General features: G+C 38.8%; 1 protein-coding gene across 1 annotated transcript; it reads right to left on the bottom strand.

Annotated features, from left to right (window-relative positions):
* Positions 1-9,417: 9,417 nt before the first annotated feature.
* OPRM1 (opioid receptor, mu 1) lies at positions 9,418-17,628 on the bottom strand. The gene is made up of 3 exons (XM_010076265.1): positions 17,247-17,628; positions 15,788-16,308; positions 9,418-9,567 (listed from the first exon to the last, which is right to left on the bottom strand). The coding sequence occupies exons 1-3, from the start codon at positions 17,587-17,589 to the stop codon at positions 9,529-9,531; spliced, it is 903 nt and encodes a 300-aa protein (XP_010074567.1). The 5' UTR covers positions 17,590-17,628; the 3' UTR covers positions 9,418-9,528.
* Between the last annotated feature and the right edge of the window lie 611 nt (positions 17,629-18,239).

The raw sequence follows: 18,239 nt of genomic DNA, 5'->3' as shown, positions 1-18,239 counted from the left end.
GATATTGTTGTACATGATTGAAAGTATGCCCGCTTGCTACTTATTATTCATTAATTTTTTTGAACACAAAAGGTTTCAATATAGGGTCAGTGTTTTGGTAAATTAAGGTTAAAAAAAAATTAGCTATAATTTTCCAAAGACCATTCAATAATTTTTGCAATGTCTAAGTTATTTGATTTTCTCAGAACAATGTTTAAGATTATGCTGAGTTTTCTTGACAGCCTTTTCCTTCAAACATCCTGAAAGGCCTCCTTTCAAATTTTGATTTATACCAAACTTTTATCTGCATCATGATGAATCTTGTGACAGGACTGATAACTGATGGAAAATACATCATATAGGGATTGTCAATACTGAAATCTCCAAACAAAGCAACAAGATCAACACTTTACCTTCTGTTGGTGTCAAGCTGCTTCTCTTGAACATTTAAAAATATTCTTCTCATGATTAGTGCTTCCATGTATTATGTTTTAGCAAATAGAATGAAGGCAAAACTACTCATGCTTTCATATATTTTGGCTTAATTTTTACCAGGCACAGAATCATATTCTTCTCCTTTTTTTTTTTTTTTTTTCCCCCCCTTGAGATTTCCAACTAGTGTTTTCTTTTGAATTTTTGGAAGAAGCAATATATTTGTGAATAAGGTACACTTCATAGTTTGAGATAATCCAAGTTCTCTCTCATTGCTTAACAAGTCTGTGGATGTACATATTCAATCTCCTTTAGCGAACGTTTTCTGAGTTTAGTCAATAGTGCAGAGATTATATAGGCTGTTCAAATTTAATTACTTTTATGTATTCCTTAACTGGAATATTTCACTGTATCTGACATTCCAGAGAAGCACAAGACAAAAAACATGGAATGGGAGGGCTCAAGGCATGCACTGTTCACATGTAAATGATGCATCCCTTGGGTGTTTCTCCACATCTGTTTACTGTCACAGCCTCTTTCTGTAAATATCTCTTTTGTTTTTCTCTTGTAATGCTATTAGTATGCAGCATCAGAAGAAAGCACTCTTCCCTGAATGCAGAATCAGGATTAATACAACCCAGTGAATCCAAATAGGTGTTTGATGACAAGGGCAGTCCAATCCTCTTACTCTGAAGGATTTACAAATCAAGATTGCTTCTATTTATCATAATGCAATTAGATAAAGCAGAGAATGGTAGCATCATAACACTAACACAAAAGTTATTATACAATGTTTAAGAACTTTTTTTTTTTTTTTCCAGGAGAAGAGCAGACCAAATCTAATTATCAGTTTATGGTGGATCAGAATTTCATGCATTGACATTAATACTTGGTAATGGAGACCATGAGTGTCATCACTAGATGAACTCTGAAGAGGAGACCTCCTATTGGTGTTCCTAATAACTATAACCTCCCTCTGTGCTGATGGGCTTTGGCTTAATGCATTTCATTACGGAGCAACACAAGACTAATTGTTTTAAAGTATCTGATACAGTGTTTATGCTGCCTTCTTATATTGGCATCATTATCTCTGTCATTTGGAATTCAGATATGGGATAATTGTAAGAAAGCTTTTCTTCTCTCCTAAGAAAACCGGGCATTAGCAGTGACAGAGAAAATCCATGTTAATTGTATAAAAATAGGAGAAGTAGAAGCAAAATTACACATTCATAGTCACACTACCTGTGTTTCTATCTATTGGATGTGCTGCAGTAGAAGTTTTAAGTTTGAATGTGGATAGCTGATAGAGCTTATTTATCAGTATTTAATTTTTTCAAGTTAGTTTTTAGGAGACTGAAGAGTGCTTCAGCTTCATGTTCAAACTCATTATTATTTTGGCTTTTGATGACTAAACTTCTTAGTAAGGGAGATTCATTTGAACCTTGTACATCTTAATACAGGGAGATATAAAATAATGAATCTGGGAACAAAAAAAATGCTGAAAATATGCCCTGCCCCCCACTACCAAAACCTTGTCATGCAAACCCAAAACATAAGTATGTAAATATGTATTTTTCAAGGACAGTGGCTAGTATGTGAATCCACTACTGAAATGTCGTGTATGTGTCTGAAACTTTGGGCACCGTTCCCACTTCCACACCAACACAGACACTGAATAGCAAACTATTTGACTAAGTGATACATAATGAATGGAAATTTGGGAATCATGCCTTGTAGGAAGAAAATTAAGAAGTGCAAGGTGCTTCATTTAATGTATTTGGAGAAGGAGAGAGGTTCTGTAATGGTCTGTTTTTTCCTAATGAAAAAACATCCTGTCCAGATGAGGCTCTTGGTGATAAATGCTAAGAACTGCCCCGGAGGAGCCTTCCTCTCTGCCTTGACTTTATTCAAGGGAAAGTTGGGAGAATAAAGTCACTAGATCAAAGTTATCCCTGTAAGAAGCATCTGATACAAAGCCAATAGGCAAGGACATGGCTTCTAATAGCAGGGAGTCCTTAAACTCTCAGAAAAGGCATTGCGATAGGTAGGAGGTGAATCAGTGGCCAATTAATGTAGCTCACCTGTGTAAAACAGATGTAGCAGATAAATATTTTGGACAGAAGTATGAGGACATAAGGGGATTTCTGCAAACGTGTATAAACAATAAAATACAATTTAGAAGTGAGTGAGAAAAAGAAAACAAACATAAAAGTGTAAGTAAATTGATTATGCAGGACAACTCAGTGAAATCAAGATTGCCTATACTGGAGTAAAAGCCGGGGCAAGTTTTAAACGTCACGTAGGTGGTTATCTCCACAGGCTGGTTTACTAAGGTTTCCCCTTCCCACTCCCCACCCCTTTCCCTTTAACATTACTGCCTCTGCTGTATTACCTCGTGTCTGGAGTAAGCTCAGGGAACCTGCTGCTGCTTCTTGCCCAACACAGCAGCAATCTTTGTTGTGTAATGCTTTTCTTTCTGTTCCTATTCCTTTCTGGAAATGATTGTTCCTTTTAAATTCATAGTTGCTACTAATGTATTTGATGCCTGTTGCTGGGCTTTTTGCAGAGATATCAGTGAGAGTGTAAAGAGAAGCATCACATTTTTCCTCTAAGTTTATGATAAAAAGAACAGTGAAATGAAATGTTATCTACAAAGTGCTATAAAGCAAAAAACCTGTGAGTGTTCAGTAATTTTACAGACTTTAACACACTTTTCTTTAAGCTCAAGGTGTTTTGTTTTGTTGCAACCAATACCAGCATATTAATCTGTGAACGTGTGGGTATCTGCAAATTTGTGTACTCCAGAAAAGGCTGTTGGACTAGAAGTGAATAATTGGAGTAATATGCAATAAATGGCTTTCATTTTTAGCCATGCTACTTTTACATTCCTCACTAATGTAGCTCTTGGGAATTTAGCCTGATATTACAAATCACTTCAAAATTTTCACTGAATTGTCCAACAAAGAAAAAATGTCTTCTGTTTCTTGAGCTAATGCTGAAAGAGAATTCTGTGCAGTGGAATTAATTTGAGGCTACATTAAAAACTGAATACAGGTTTGTGTATAGATATTGCACTGATCCTTACTATAAATTTTAACAGAGAGAGAGAGTGCGAGTATGAAATGGTAGCAAAGATCCTTATTCAAAGAAAACGCTATGTCTTACCCTTAATCTGATGAGTCATTTTACTGTGGGAATTCTGGAGGCTGTGGATGGCTCCACAGCCCAGAGGTCAGCTGTGTCGTGCTGGGGTGCTGCAGTGTCTGTGCAGCTTCCCTTGGATCATAAACGGAATTTATCACTGCTGCCTCTCCAGGCGGTAGATAGTACATCAGGGAAGATGTAAACTCACACAGTGGGGCTTTATCTCTTCCAAAGCAACAAAATCATTGAAAAATGGAAGGCTGGGGAAACTGGATTGTCAGTGCTGCCCAAAGTGGGATCACGGTTCAGGCCATGCTCCACAATTCAGGCTCACGGGGTGACCTGTTGCAGCTGCCTACTACATACTAATGTCTCTTTAGGAACTGAAGCTACTGTGGTTTCTCTCATGTTACCTCCCCATCCTTTCTTGACACCAATGCATGGTTTACTACTTCTGGATGCTCGCTTTCTGGCCACAAATGGAACTTGGGGATTGATGCAGTTTTGCATCATCTTTTTCCTTTCTGTGGGATCATCTCGCCTTGTGTCGTTAGGCTAGCTCCTGATGCTAGCTGATGTGCTTCTTGAGGACAATGACTTTTCTCCAGGGACGTACACAGGCTGGGAATGGCTAAGAGCATTGTGTTCAGCAGCTGCTGGCTTGTTTCATCTCACTTTTATTCACAGAGAAACGTGAGTGCACAATGGGTACAAAGCAAAGCCCTTAATATATTTATTTGCTTTCCTCTATATCAAAAACTTCACTGACGCCCTGCGTGCTGTACTATGCAATCACAGAACCATAGAAATGGTGTTCTGAAGGGATCTCTGGATATTTTAAGCTACTTCTCTGGTATTTGTGATATTTCTCCAAATGATGCGGTGTCTTGTGAGACCCCACCTGGAGTACTGTATCCAGGCCTGGGGCCCCCAGCACAAGAAAGACGTGGAGCTCTTGGAAAGGGTCCAAAGGAGGTCCACAGAGATGATCAGAGGGCTGGAGCACCTCTCCTGTGAAGAAAGGTTGAGGGAACTGGGCTTGTTTAGCTTGGAGAATAGAAGGCTGTGGGGAGACCTCATTGCGGTCTTCCAGTACTTGAAGGGAGCCTATAAACAGGAGGGGGAGCAACTATTTACAGTGGTTGATAGTGACAGGATGAGGGGGAATGGTTTTAAACTAAGGGAGGGGAGATTTAGGTTGCATATTAGGAGGAAATTTTTCCTGTGAGGGTGGTGAGGTACTGGAACAGGTTGCCCAGAGAAGCTGTGGGTGCCCCATCCTTGGAGGCATTCAAGGCCAGGCTGTATGGGGCCCTGGGCAGCCTGCTGTAGTGGTTGGCAACCCTGCCCACAGCAGGGGGGTTGAAACTAGATGATCTTCAAGGTCCTTTGCAAGCCAGGCCATTCTATGATCACTATGACAGCGATCATGGATCAGGTAAGCTTTTTTTTGCCATGAACTTAGCTTCTTTGACTATTCCTGTTATAGGTTGGTAATAAAAAAATATTCAGACCTAAAGTAAACATTGTGTGACAAACTGGAAGGTTGACAAAGGTCCAACAAATAAGTAGGAAATAAAAGACATGGTGTAAAATGAAAAGATGCATCAATCCTTCACATGAGAGTTCATTACAGAGGAGCTCAGCAGGGTTTCTGCGTTGCATTCTCCATAGAGGAAAAGGCTGAAGAGGCATCTCAGAATAAAGTGTCAGCTGAAGCGGTTTAGAATAAACCAGGGTTTCCAATAGGATCAAATAGCAAGGATCAGATGTTATTCACTCAAGTGTTCTAAAAGAACTCGGGTATGAAATTGCTGAGCTACTTCTTGTATTATGCACTTTAAAACTTACTTTAGAACTAAAATAAAAAATGGAAGTTGGGAACCTCATTAAAAAAAAAACGACCATGAGGAAAAGGGAACTAGAGACAGGTAATTCTGATTTTTCAGTTAGCCACGTAGGTGTAAGAGCAGAAGGGGTAGACTGGTGACAAGTATGACAGATGAAGAACTGACCCAGCATTTCAGAGGTCACTGGAGGGGCTCATTAGCATGTGAAAAAAAGTGATTCAGCTGAGACACAGTGTGCATCAGTTCTGAAAAACCTGTTGGACACTGTACCTCACCAAAAGCTTTTAAAGAAACAACAGTATAATGATATAAAGGGAAAAAAAAACCTTCATGAATTAATAACCAAATGAAAGGCAGGAAACAAACAGTAGGAATAAACAGTAAGCAGAAGGAAGGTTTCCAGTGATGTCCTAGAAAGTTACTGTCCCATTTTGTCAAATGTTTCATGTAGAAGAGGCCTGTAGTGAAGTAACAGTGCTTACAAAAATGCACAGTTAGTCAAAGCTAGATCAGGTGTGCCAAAGAGCTCATAGTATTGGGTAACTGGGCGATCAAATGATGGATGGCATGCAAAGCTGATACATACAAAATAATGTGTGTGTGCTGAGAAAAAATCCCAACCACGTGTACAACAGTGGGTAGCAAATTAATTGTTACTGATCAGGCAAAAGATCTTAAGGGTCATTGTGGGAAATCCCCTGAAAGCATCCATACAGTGCTCAAGAGTGTTCAAAATGGCAACAAGTACGCTAGGGAAGAAACAACTGAGGAGTTATGCAATAAAATCTGTGAAATCATGACTGGCATGAAGATGAGAATAAAAATAGTCATGACTGTTTCTTACTGAATAGTCATAGTCATGTCATCTTGCAAAAATGTCATACTGAATAGCCATTATTCTCTGTTGTGTGGTGTGTTTTTTTTTTCTTTTTTTTTTTTTTTCACAGATATAAGAAATATGCCCAGATAAAATACCTGGTAGAACTTCTAAAATCAGCAAAACAAGACTATTTTAGCACAGTCAACCATCAGGCTCCTTGCTAGAGGACCTTTTAGGTAACAACCTCTATCAATTTATAGATTGAGGAATTTGCCCAATCACTGCATAAAGTATAAGTCACTAAAGTCTTCTGAAAAAGATGAATACTTCCACAATAGAGAATATGTGCCCAGTAACATTTTTGGGACAAGGACACCCACTGGGACAAAACAGCTTGCATTTAAGCTAGTAAATTCTTTTAGCCTCCAAAATTGTATAGGAGCAGGCAGGTCATCAGGGATCCAGGAGTCAGCCAGTAGCGCCAGCCTCTACCCTGCCTCTGGATTTAGTGGTACAGGCAACCTCGTTCCAGTGTTTAATTCAATAGGAAAGAGCCTGGGAAGCATCTGTCTGCCAGAAGCTGGAAAGGGGAAGTCTCCCTCTGCTCCCTCTCTCTTTCTGTTGCGGAGACAGGCTCCTGCGCTGGCTGGCTCCTGGCCTGTACAGCCAGTGCTCAGCACAGCAGCCATGTGCACTTTGGATCAAAACTGAATTCTGCCCATAAGGTTTTAAAAATTTTTTTTTTTAATAGTGAACTATTGAGATTTCCCCTTTTTAAAATAAAAAATTAGAACATATTCTTTAAAGCGATCAGATAATTAAACTGAGAACCTCTGAGGCAATCATGTTGCTATGGGTTGATTGCATGGCATTTTTTAAAGCTGAGCTATCAATATATGGCATGAACGTGTATTAGAATACAGTATGTTGCAAATATACAAGAAACACAAACCTTTTTATTAAAGGTTTAAAATGAAGACACAGAAGTTGCATAGTAATATGCTACTTATGCAAGGCACTACCAAAGAACATTCATGCCTTCTGGAAAAAAACAGACATTTTATTTATTTTCACTAATACTCTGCTAATAAAATTTGCTTCCTCATATCCTTAGACCATCAAGGCTGCAACAACATTACTACTGCCAAAAATATTTACAGTCAGGTTGGTCAATTAATTATTGGGCTGTAGAAACCTAAAACATCTTTAAAAATATTGGTCTGTCTGTTGGCAAGCCATAGTATTTTGCTTATGAGCTTCATTCCATTCTAAATACAGAATAATGGTTTCAATTAATTATGTAAATTCTGTGAAAGCTGATGAACTTATGACTAGTCATGAAACTATGATTTTAGGTTTAATTAAACATATTTCTGATTTATCAGTTAAGACTTTTCAAGTGGTCATTCAATGTATTTCAGTTTTGTGAGGTGGTCATATGCGAGCATGGCAGACTACTCGGAACCCGTCAGATAGTCGTGATGTCCTATGATGCTAGTCTATTTGCATTTCTGGTGTATTCTGTGTTCTTCTTGTTATCTAAATACAATTGCTGTATAGTGCAAAACAGTATGTCCAATTCTTCCGAGTGCCTGTCTTATGCTATTTAAAAATTAGATGCAAAATCTCGTAGGTTGGTCATGACTCTGGTTTAAACTTTAATGATGACTAGGAGATTCCGCTAAACTAATACAAAATTAAATATTAAATCTTTATGATAGCACAGTGGAATTTTCAACAGAAAAAGGGAAAAAAATTAAGGCACTTTTGCTATATCTAGTTTCATATTCTGCTGAAAAAAAGGGATACATATTTAGCTGTAACTCGCTGACAAAACTCAAATATTACTTAATTTACAACTTGCATGGATTTGGCCTTCAATCTTTATTATGCAGTCCATGGCAGAAACAAACAATTTCACATTAAAAGTGCATTGTTACATAGATTTTAACAATAAAAATAAGACATACATTTTGTCTGCAGAAATAAAAATAAGAAAAACCCTGTTCCATAGAGCTGTATTTTAGAATACACTTGACTTCATCAAAGTACATTTTCCTCTGGTTAACTACTGATGATTTATTTACAAAGCATGTAACAAACAATGGCTAGAAAATACCATTGCACCACAGATTATCTACATGGATATTTCTATTTTTTATACTAGAAAACAGCTAAGGTGGCATTTACTTCAGTACAATATTTCTTTCATAAATCTTAATGTGTTTTAGGAGCTAATGCAAAACGAAGATGCAGACTGTACTACGCTAGTTACAAAAACAAACATATTATGGGTTTGGTTAAGAAAAAAAATAGATTTCCAGAGAAAAGTAACATTTATTTTTTAAAAAAGAGCTAATGCATTAACTGTTTCAAGCACTTTACACAGGGACTCTCAATGACATACAAATTCAAAACACTGCTGACAGGGCAGTGGAAATTTGAGAAACGAGTTGAAATAAAAGTCATCATCAGCCTGTGCTAGCTCTGACAGGCTTATCACTAGGTTTCTATTCACACTGAAATTTATATTAACAGAAGTCTCTGCTCTTTGGGGATCATTCGACAGTCAATAACATCATGGAATACTTTCGTTTCCTCGTATCTTTTAGAAGCAGCTCATTGTTTTGATTTTAAAGTCTATATTTTATGTGAGAAATAGAAGCAGAAAGAGGAAGCTTGGAGGGTTTGTTTTCTTTCTTAAATGAGCACTGAAATAAATGTTTTCCCTTTGAAATTGTGAAACATGCAATCCTCGTAAGAGAAGACCTCTTGAAATGCAAATGTGTTATTCCAGATTATCTTGTGATACTTCAGCACACAAATAACCTGCACAGAAAACACCTCTACAAATAAATATTAAATCGAGTACCCAACAGTATTACAACTTCATTTCCCCTTATTGCCCATCATTAAAAGATCACCTTCATTTTTCAAACTATAGTCATCTAGCCTTTGAATTTTTTATTTCCAACCCATTTAATACCACTGTAACTTGTCGAGAGCATGTCAGATCACTACAGGTGCTGTAGCTTTGTTTTAGACTGATGTATGTATTCCTGGGAAACATGACTGTTTTGAACACCGGAGCCTGTGCTTGCTGTTAACTTTCATGCTTCTGTTATGCGCAATATAGAAGTGCTGCAGAAGCAATTTTTGACAGACTGGAAAAGCAGGCACTTTCCTCTGTGGTGTTTTTATTTTGAGGGAAAGTGTATGCTACACATTCCCACAGCATCCTGCCCAGATACACTGTGGCACTGGTGTGTGATTGCTTTGAGAGCTATGCGGCAGGACACCCTGTCACGGCAGTGGAGTGGTTTCAGCTTCTTGAAGTTCCAACTGAAAGGAAAAAAATTGCAAATACAGTGAACAATTACTTGATTGCTTCCCACCCACAAGATTGTGTGTTTGCATGTGTGGGATTTTTTTTTAAGAGGAATTTTGTTTCATTTGCAGCTACTGTCCTGCCATATAAAGCTACGCCAGTAGCCCAGACAGTAAGGCAAGACTACGCCTTTGCAATAAAGCAGCAAAGGCAGAAGGAATGATCACAAGAAAAAGTTTCAGCTCTCACCTTTAAAGACAAAGAAATGTTAGTAGATCTGAAATTTGAATTAGAACACATTAGAATACATTTCATACCAAGCCAGTTCTCTTTCTAGAGGGAAACCCTCTATGAATGTGAGAAGTACGGAAGGATTTCACTCCCTCCCTGTATTCTTTTGGCAGCAATTGCAGGGGAGTTAGTATTTCAGATGATACCTTCTGTGCTCACATCAGTACATCCGCTAACTTTTGGATTTGCAGTTAAAGTCTAGTTTAAATTCTGTGTAAGACGAACTTCCATCAGTAATCAAACCCAGCAACCTCTCAGCCCTCTGTGCCCACAGTATCCACTTTAAGTCCCATTTGCACACAGGCACAACAGCACTACAGAGGTTTTCATCAAGCAAACCTGCTTACTGTACAGCATGTCCTGAAAATCTGGAACCCTTTTTACTGCCCAGCAAATGTGACCCTGCAGCACTAGGCCCTGTTGAAAACAGGGTGGGAGACACTGCAAACACAGGGTTTACGGTATGGGAAGCAGAGTCCTAGATGGAGCCTGATTGAGAAAAGCGAGGGAGCATGCTCCTGTGAAAGTAACAGCAGATGGGAAAGGGTTTTGGGGCAGGGAGAAGGACGGTGCATCTTCTAATTGAATTGTTCGCTTTCCAAGCACACTCAGCAGAGTGAAGGCAGTTAGGATTTCTGATTTGGAGAGGAGTTTCTCCAAGGCCGCAACGTAACTCAAATGCTTCTTCAATTTAACATGCTATATTTAGAGATGTTCTTTATTTTGTGTTGTGAATATTCCTCCTCAGCTCCTTTTGGGCAGAAACCGACCTGATCTTAAATGTGAATGTCCCTGAATTTTGGAGAAGCCTAGATCCAGAAATGAATTTTGAAGTCAATATTCACTTATCTTTACGGATTAGACAGAAGAATTTATTTTTTTTACCAATTAGCTTTTTCTAATTTATTAAGGAAAAAACTGAAATGTTTTGTTCCCCGTTCATTCTAATTCACAGTTTAAGGAATGCCACAAACACAGGCAACCTTAGAAGCCATCTAATTAGTTCTGGTCCTCATAGTACAGCTTATTCTTTTTTCCTTTCACAAAACAGTTTGACAAACACATTCTGTTTTCTCTGCTACCTAACAGATTCACAAAGGGCCCATGTCAGTGCAAATCAGCTACAAAAGAAAGTCTGGTTTCAAGGATCTATTGAATTTATACAATCTTTTCACAGATGTCATTATCTTGCCAGAAAAGGGCTTTATACGAAATCAATACTTTACTATTGAAATACAGTATTATTTACAAAGGACATGTCCATTTTCTACAAATGCACAGAAAGGCCGTTTGCTATTAACACAGGTAGATGTGAATCTGACAAGGTTTAGAGATACAGAATCTGCCTAGCTGTTGTCGTATTTCTGCATAGGACTCCCTAACATTCCCACATATTTATCACAGAATTATAGAATGGGTATTTGTTTGTATCTGTCATCTAGCACTGGGAAAATTAAAATGTCAGAAAGTACTTTCTTCATTTATCTCATCAAAGTGAAACTAGCTTTCAAATTTTCCTTGTTTCAGCTTAAAAATATTTTTCTTTACTCCAATATCCTTTTTATTTCTACCTGTGGCTGTCAATCCAAGCAATAAGGGCAAAGCTTTCAGGGCTGAGCACAAATACCAGTGCTTCTGGTTACTGAACATATCTGAGACCCTATTTTCAACATATGAGGTGGATTACAGCTTCCATTATAGCATTTAGACACTTCAGTAGTTAAGGAGAAAGCATCAGAAACTAAAAATACAAAAAAATAGCTACATAGGATGACTAAACAGTCCTGAAAATGTGCCTATACGTAATTTGCTTAGTTGCTTGGATGAGTTCAGGTGAGGCTGCTATAAAAACTTCAACGGGTCACAAAGAAACTCACTGAAAATTTGATTTCTCAGATTTCTGTAATTATTAATAATCTATTTTTCTGGGTATCTAGGAGTTTTTCTTATTAACAGATAGATATTAACAAAAATAGAAGATATTTGGAAAATATACTTTTCAGGAAAAAAGAATCACCAATTAATTTTAAATTTTAAAAAATATTCAAACATTTTTTTAAACTAGGAGATAAATGAATGTAGAGAGTCTCTGCACATCTGAAGTAAAAGCTTCTTTAAAATATTTGTCAAGGTCTTTGTTATGTCAATGACAGAAGAAAAAAATCAGCAATTTGCAAAAGCTAGTATTTGGTGCTTTATTACCATTCCCTACTAATATTGGGTCACACAGAGAAAAGTTTGAAGTACGCTGTTCTGCTTTGCAAACAATTTTTGCAGGATTCCATCACGCCTACTCTTGTTTTAACTCTTCATGCAAATGCACTTATAAGATTGCATATGCCTGCTTGAAAATTAAAGTGAGCCAACTCCACAAACAAAGGAACAAAGGTAACCTACCCATTTTACTGCAGTTAGCTGGGTGTAATACAGGATACCACTTGCTTCCTCCACCCCCCCAAGACGTGAAACATTTCAGTCTTACAGCACTTCTAGTTTTTGCATGTCTGACTAGCCACTGTCTTTTCTCTCTCAGAACTATGGTGTACCACTGAGCATGTACTATGGTTATAAATGCTCACACCATCAGTGTTATGGATCAGATGCCACTCTGTGCATTTGAAAGAAGCTGCATTTCTGGAGGAGCTTTGAGCTTATTCTGCTCTACCACTTTTTGTAAATTCTAATGAAACAATAATCAAACTCTTAATCTAGATTTTTTTGGTAATGCCAAAGACCATTCTTAACTCAGAATAATATGAATATTTGTGATGTTTCCTGTTACTGCTTTTGCACTGATAGAAAACACAGCGGTTCCTTCCTCCAGTGAATGCTGCTTTTTACATGCTTTAAGAGTGTGTGGCCCTAACCTGTCCGGGTGCTTGCAGTTCTCATTAACTTTAGCAGGAGTGAAGAATTCTCACTTGGCAAAAAAGCGACTTGTAGAACATCTGTTTCTTCAAAAATGACTTGAACTGTGCCAGGTACTATATAGCTTTGCAATTAGAATTCACACCAAGTGCTCTCCAAGGCCTCATCTATACAAGAAAGAGCTTGTCAGTATACTTAGATCAATACAGATATACTTGCTAGACTTTCTTCTACAGAAAGCACTTACTGGTGAAAAGGACGTCCTGTCAATAGAACTTAAAAAAGCTCCCTGTTTGAGCAAACAGTGGTTTGTTTGGGGTTTTTAATTTTTTTTCTTTCTTTTTTCTTTTCTGAGAGGAAAAGCTACATTCACCCTGGGGGTTTTTAAAAAATAATAATAAAAAAACCACAATGTCATCAGTACTATCCGAGGAATCTTTTTAGTGTAGATTAATCCTACAACCTTGTCTGTCATTCTGACAGTAGCATACAACAAAAATGTTGTCTCTTACAGAAACATTTGCTGGAGAAAGAAAACAAATTAAGCTTAATATTGAAGTTTGAACATGGCTTGGTGTGAATGTATTCTATAGGCTTTGTGGAGAGAGAAAGACTGCACATGATAGCTGGTGTGCTGTACTCCAGGGAGCACAGCAGCGAGAAGGCTCAGGGCAGCATCCAGCAAGCACATCTGGCAGAAATAAACCTGTGGCAGCAGCAGCAGCTGCCAAAGCAAGGACTGCTGGTAATGGAAGAGAAATTGGGCCCATTTATGGCCACTTCAAATTCTTTCAAATACCAGACCATGCAAAGAGACCTATCCACACATCTATGAGGACATGAGCTTCCAAATGCTGTCTTCTTCTCCACAGCCCTGGGGAAAACGGATGGCTAGTTGCTAGGAAGAGCTACAGAAGTAGTCAAAACTGGGTAGTCACACAATTTCTTACAGTTCTGCATACCCTGTTTTAGTTCCCTGCATTTTGTCTCTTTGCTTCATTTTTCCATAGTATCTCACTCTGACCTCACTCCTGATGTTCCCTTCTCTCCTCCACACTCTTCCTGTCACCTCCCTTCCCCTTCAGCATCTTCCCCTTCTCTTTACATGTGTTTTATCTCTGAACTGATTCCATTGCTATTCCCTAAATGGAAAAAAACCCAATCAACCAAGAACCCAGCTATGGGACTAGCTTCCTCCTTATTGCCACTACACAGCTCACTTTGCTTGCTTGGTCTCTCCCTGCCTCTCCTGGCTCTCTTCCTTGTTGGTGTAGGCAGAAAGATCTCCACAGGAAGGATCATCTTCTGTTCTGTGCTTGCTCAGTGCCCAGGGAAATAGACTTTATTTCACTCAGCCTCTGGGCAATAAGCATCACATCAATCTTTGCTAAAGGTAGAAGTTCAGAAGGCTATGGCTCTCCTAAAAATAATATAAAGAAACATAACTACATGTAGAAAATGTGTGCATGCACAGTGCATTGTAAAAAGCTGGAATTGTACCAGATACAGATACAATCCTGTTGTCAGACACATGCACAAAATTGACTCCACTGAGGGTTACAAATGTATTATTAACAGCCGAATCTGTCTAATAAATTTTTGGTACACCTAGTAAATACTACACGTATATACATATATGTACACACCTATGCCAAATTTGGCAGTTCTGCTCCACCACCGAAGTGTGTGTAAAACTGAGCAGGTGCTAACTCATTCCACAGGCCACAGTTTCGCATGTAGGAATCAAATGCTGGTGAAATAAAACATCAGCTGCAGATGTTTAATAAAGCTTCCCCTTCTCCCTTCAGCCTGCTCCCTCCTCTCTTCTGGTGCGATGACCATTTTGTCTGTTTGGAGACAGTAATGTTCTGATCTGGGCTTTCTGGCAGCAGCTGAGTGACAGCTACGTGATTGCTTTCACAAGAAGCTATTGACTTCTGCACCTCGAGGAGGCAGCTAGCTTGTGGCTGAAGTGGCAGCACTGACAAACTGGTGCAGGAGCACCCTACGTATATTGCTGAAAGCTGATATGGCAAGGCATGAACTAGGCTTGTGACTTTTGTTCTTTTTAATTAATTACAGAGACAAGTCAAACTTTTTCTAGAGCTTGTGATGCGCACGAGTTACTTTCATGGATGTTAAGATTTGCCGCCATGTTTTGCTTGATGTTAACTGGGATGTGGAATGGAAATTCTCAGAACTAATCATAAGAACATGCACGTTAAACATGTAAAAAACCAGCTTCCTTGCAAAAGCTAGGCAAAAATAGCCTGAATAATAATTTAAAAAAATCAATTTATCTTCGTATCTGCTGTGCCATAAAATTCTTACTTCTTACTACATGGAAAAGGTATATCCTCCGTATACCTTAAACGGCAAAATGGCACAATACTCCTTAACAGTTGGACTAGATGATCATTGTAGGTCCCTTCCAACTAAAATATTCTATTCTGTTCTGACGTGTGTATATATAAGTGTATATATATCTCAAAAACTACCCTAGCTAACACAGATAATTATCTGATACAAGAGTTGCATGTAGACAAGCCTTTGTCTACTGGCATGTCTTCTGGTACAAACAAGGCCAGGCAGGCCTTTTTTGTACATCAACCGAAAGTGTACAAGCACAGCTTCTTCTCTTTTTTATTCCCCCTTGCAATGGGAGAAGAAGATATATATATATATATAGTCCCACTCCAGTCTCCCTCGGCAGACAAAGAGCATGAATAGAGAAATGTGTGATTATTCTCCAGTCGGTTCTGAAGCAATCACCTATTGTAAACATCCTGCAAATGAAGCACTGTTTTGCGTGCTGTGTATGTGCGTGAACGCTGGACCCGATCATACAAGGTATCTCTGAAATCCCTCAGCTTCTGAGCATCACCTAGAGGACAGAAAAACTGTCCACGCAGGACTGGGGTCTCTGCGTATGTGTACACCAGTTTCAAATATACCCTTGAAGGTGTTTAGACCTTCAAATAGCTACAGATCAGTATAAACCGTCACTTCAGAACACATGTCATCTCCAAGCGGGAGGCCTGGATCCAGAGATGACATCTCCACTGCTAGTCATACCTGATGGTTAGTCCTGTCCACAGTGTTGGCAGTGGAAGCGTGGTCACGAGTGTTCTGTCGGACTCGGGTGGAGTTTTGCTGCTCGATGGTTGAGGAAGTGGGGATGCAGAACTCTCTGAAACACCTTTTGAAATTCTCATCTAGAAATGCATAAAGAACTGGATTAAGGCAGCTATTTGTATATCCTAGAGCAATACAGAAGTGCCAGGAGACAGTCTGGAAAGTAGTTTCTGGGATGTTGACCAGGGCTTTAACGATGACATAAATGTGGATGGGAGTCCAGCAGATGATAAATACCGCCACCACTACAAGAACCATCCTCGTGATTCTTCGCAGGTTCCTGTCTTTCTCTTTGGAGCCAGATAACATGCGCACACTCTTTAGGCGTAAAATCATCAGCCCATAGCACACAGTAATGATTAGGACTGGCATGATGAAGGCAAAGATGAACACACATATTTTCAGGAGGTTCTCCCAGTACCAAGCAGGGTGGGAGAATGTAAGTGTGCAGTCAATGGAGCCTGGAGAAAAAAGAAAGCAGCAGAGAAGAACAAGCGGGTGAGTTTTTAATTTGCTTTTCTTTAAACCTTTTTTTTTTTTTGTTAAATATCATCAGAAAATGCAGGAAGATTTACTAAGTAAACAGCTAAAAGGAAGCAATCTGTGACCTGTCATTGGCACAAACACTGTGACAGGACACAGTGCTGCAAAACATGTATGAAACATCAGTCAGAAAAACAAAACTGAAATAATGTGTTCTCTTTCACGTTTTATGGTTTGGTGTGGATATCGGACAAGAAAAAGAGATGAATGTCATAAATGCTTGAACTTTGACTCATTTTCACTTTCAGTACAAAACTTGGCAAAAAAAAAGAGAGATGGTTTAACCACCTTATCTCCTGAGAGTTTGGGCATCTCAGGGCAATGGGGAAGGAGATGACACACTTGTTAACTGTGCACAACGGAGGGTTTGGATTTATGTCAAGATGCTGTCACTTCGTGGAAGGTCTTTGAGTGCCAATGGTCCAGAATGTGCTCTTTCCTTTGTATCACATCCTGCCAGACTAGGTACAAAATATCTATAACTGTCAACTTCCATGGGAATATCCTAAGTAATGCACAGGCTTTTGTGCTCTAAGAGAGTCCATAACCACACCACAGCTGAAGGCAGGTGGGCACAGATGCTTTTCCAAATACTACAGTAACTGTGTGGGGCAGTGAGACTCGCACAGACCCACAGAAGGAGCTGGAGCTGCCTATTGTAGAAGGCAGAACATGTGCAGTGCTGTGTCCAGTCAGCTACGGCCAGATGCAAACCTGCTGAATGGGTCCGTTTGCACTGACACCTGCTTTATACAGGCTGGAGGTCAGAAGTTAATTCAACGCCTCTACAATAACGTGAAACAATGCAGAAAGGAGTTTAAACATCTAAATATTTAGGAATGAAAGCCAGACTTACCATGCCTGTATTTAGTAGTTGCCATGAACATAACTGGCAGGCCAATGGCAGAAGAAAGAATCCAGTTGCAGACATTGACAATTTTGGCATTTCTGGGGGTACGGAAATCAAGGGCCTTAACTGGGTGGCAAACAGCTACATAGCGATCCACACTCATGGTACAGAGTGTAAAGATACTGGTGAACATATTGTAGTAGTCTATGGATATAACGATCTTACAAAGGATTGTACCAAATGGCCATGTTCCCATCAAGTAATTCACACTCTGGAATGGCAGAGTACTTGTTGCTAGGGCATCTGCCAATGCAAGATTGAAAATATAGATATTGGTGGCAGTCTTCATTTTCGTGTACCTAGAAAAAAATCAACAAAGCACGTGAACGACCACAACTGACAATGTTACACAAAACGGAGTCCAGTGCACCATGTACAAGGAACTCCTGTGAAATAATGTGCTAGATACTATCAAAGATCATATTTTCTGCTTTTAACCAAATGACCTCGCTACGGTTTATCTACAATAATGTTTGCAGTTCAGTGAGATATCACTCAAATTGCATAAGAAAGAAAAGATTAATTTAACTTGTGCAGAGAAAAATTATACACATAGAAGAAACAATATTATGGATGCTAAAGAACTGAGAAATAATTTGAAAAAAATGTATTTGTACATATCAGACACTGCACTGAATGGATAGATTTTCTGTATCTGCTGATGTCACGTCAAGCATCAGAACAGTGGTCTATAGAAAAGGGGAGCTCATTTGTAGGTTGTGGAGTAGTAATGATGTAATTCCTTAGGGGAAAAAAATACTTAAAAGATTTGTGTAATTATCACATCCAATGTGTCTAAAAATTCAGGCTTTTAAGACTTTCTCATTTGTTTATAATGACAGAATTCTAAAATAATTTGTAATGACGGCTATTACATTGCTTTACTAATCTCAGTGTCCATAAAGTTGGACAGATGGTTCTTCCAACTAAATGAGAAGA

The sequence above is a fragment of the Pterocles gutturalis genome, unplaced genomic scaffold (genome assembly GCF_000699245.1).
Source record: "Pterocles gutturalis isolate BGI_N339 unplaced genomic scaffold, ASM69924v1 scaffold20413, whole genome shotgun sequence".
In the NCBI taxonomy this organism is placed as follows: Eukaryota; Metazoa; Chordata; class Aves; order Pterocliformes; family Pteroclidae; genus Pterocles; species Pterocles gutturalis.
This window is presented reverse-complemented; position numbering and strand designations above follow the sequence as displayed.

What these genes read in the sequence shown, in the direction of transcription:
- OPRM1 (XM_010076265.1), bottom strand. Translation starts at nt 17,589, where the DNA reads ATGAAGACTGCCACCAATATCTATATTTTCAATCTTGCATTGGCAGAT. An exon ending in AACTACTAAATACAGGCATG is followed by an intron (nt 16,309 to 17,246) that starts GTAAGTCTGGCT and finishes TTTTTTCTCCAG; the next exon opens with GCTCCATTGACTGCACACTT. An exon ending in TGGACAGGACTAACCATCAG is followed by an intron (nt 9,568 to 15,787) that starts GTATGACTAGCA and finishes TTTTCCTTTCAG; the next exon opens with TTGGAACTTCAAGAAGCTGA.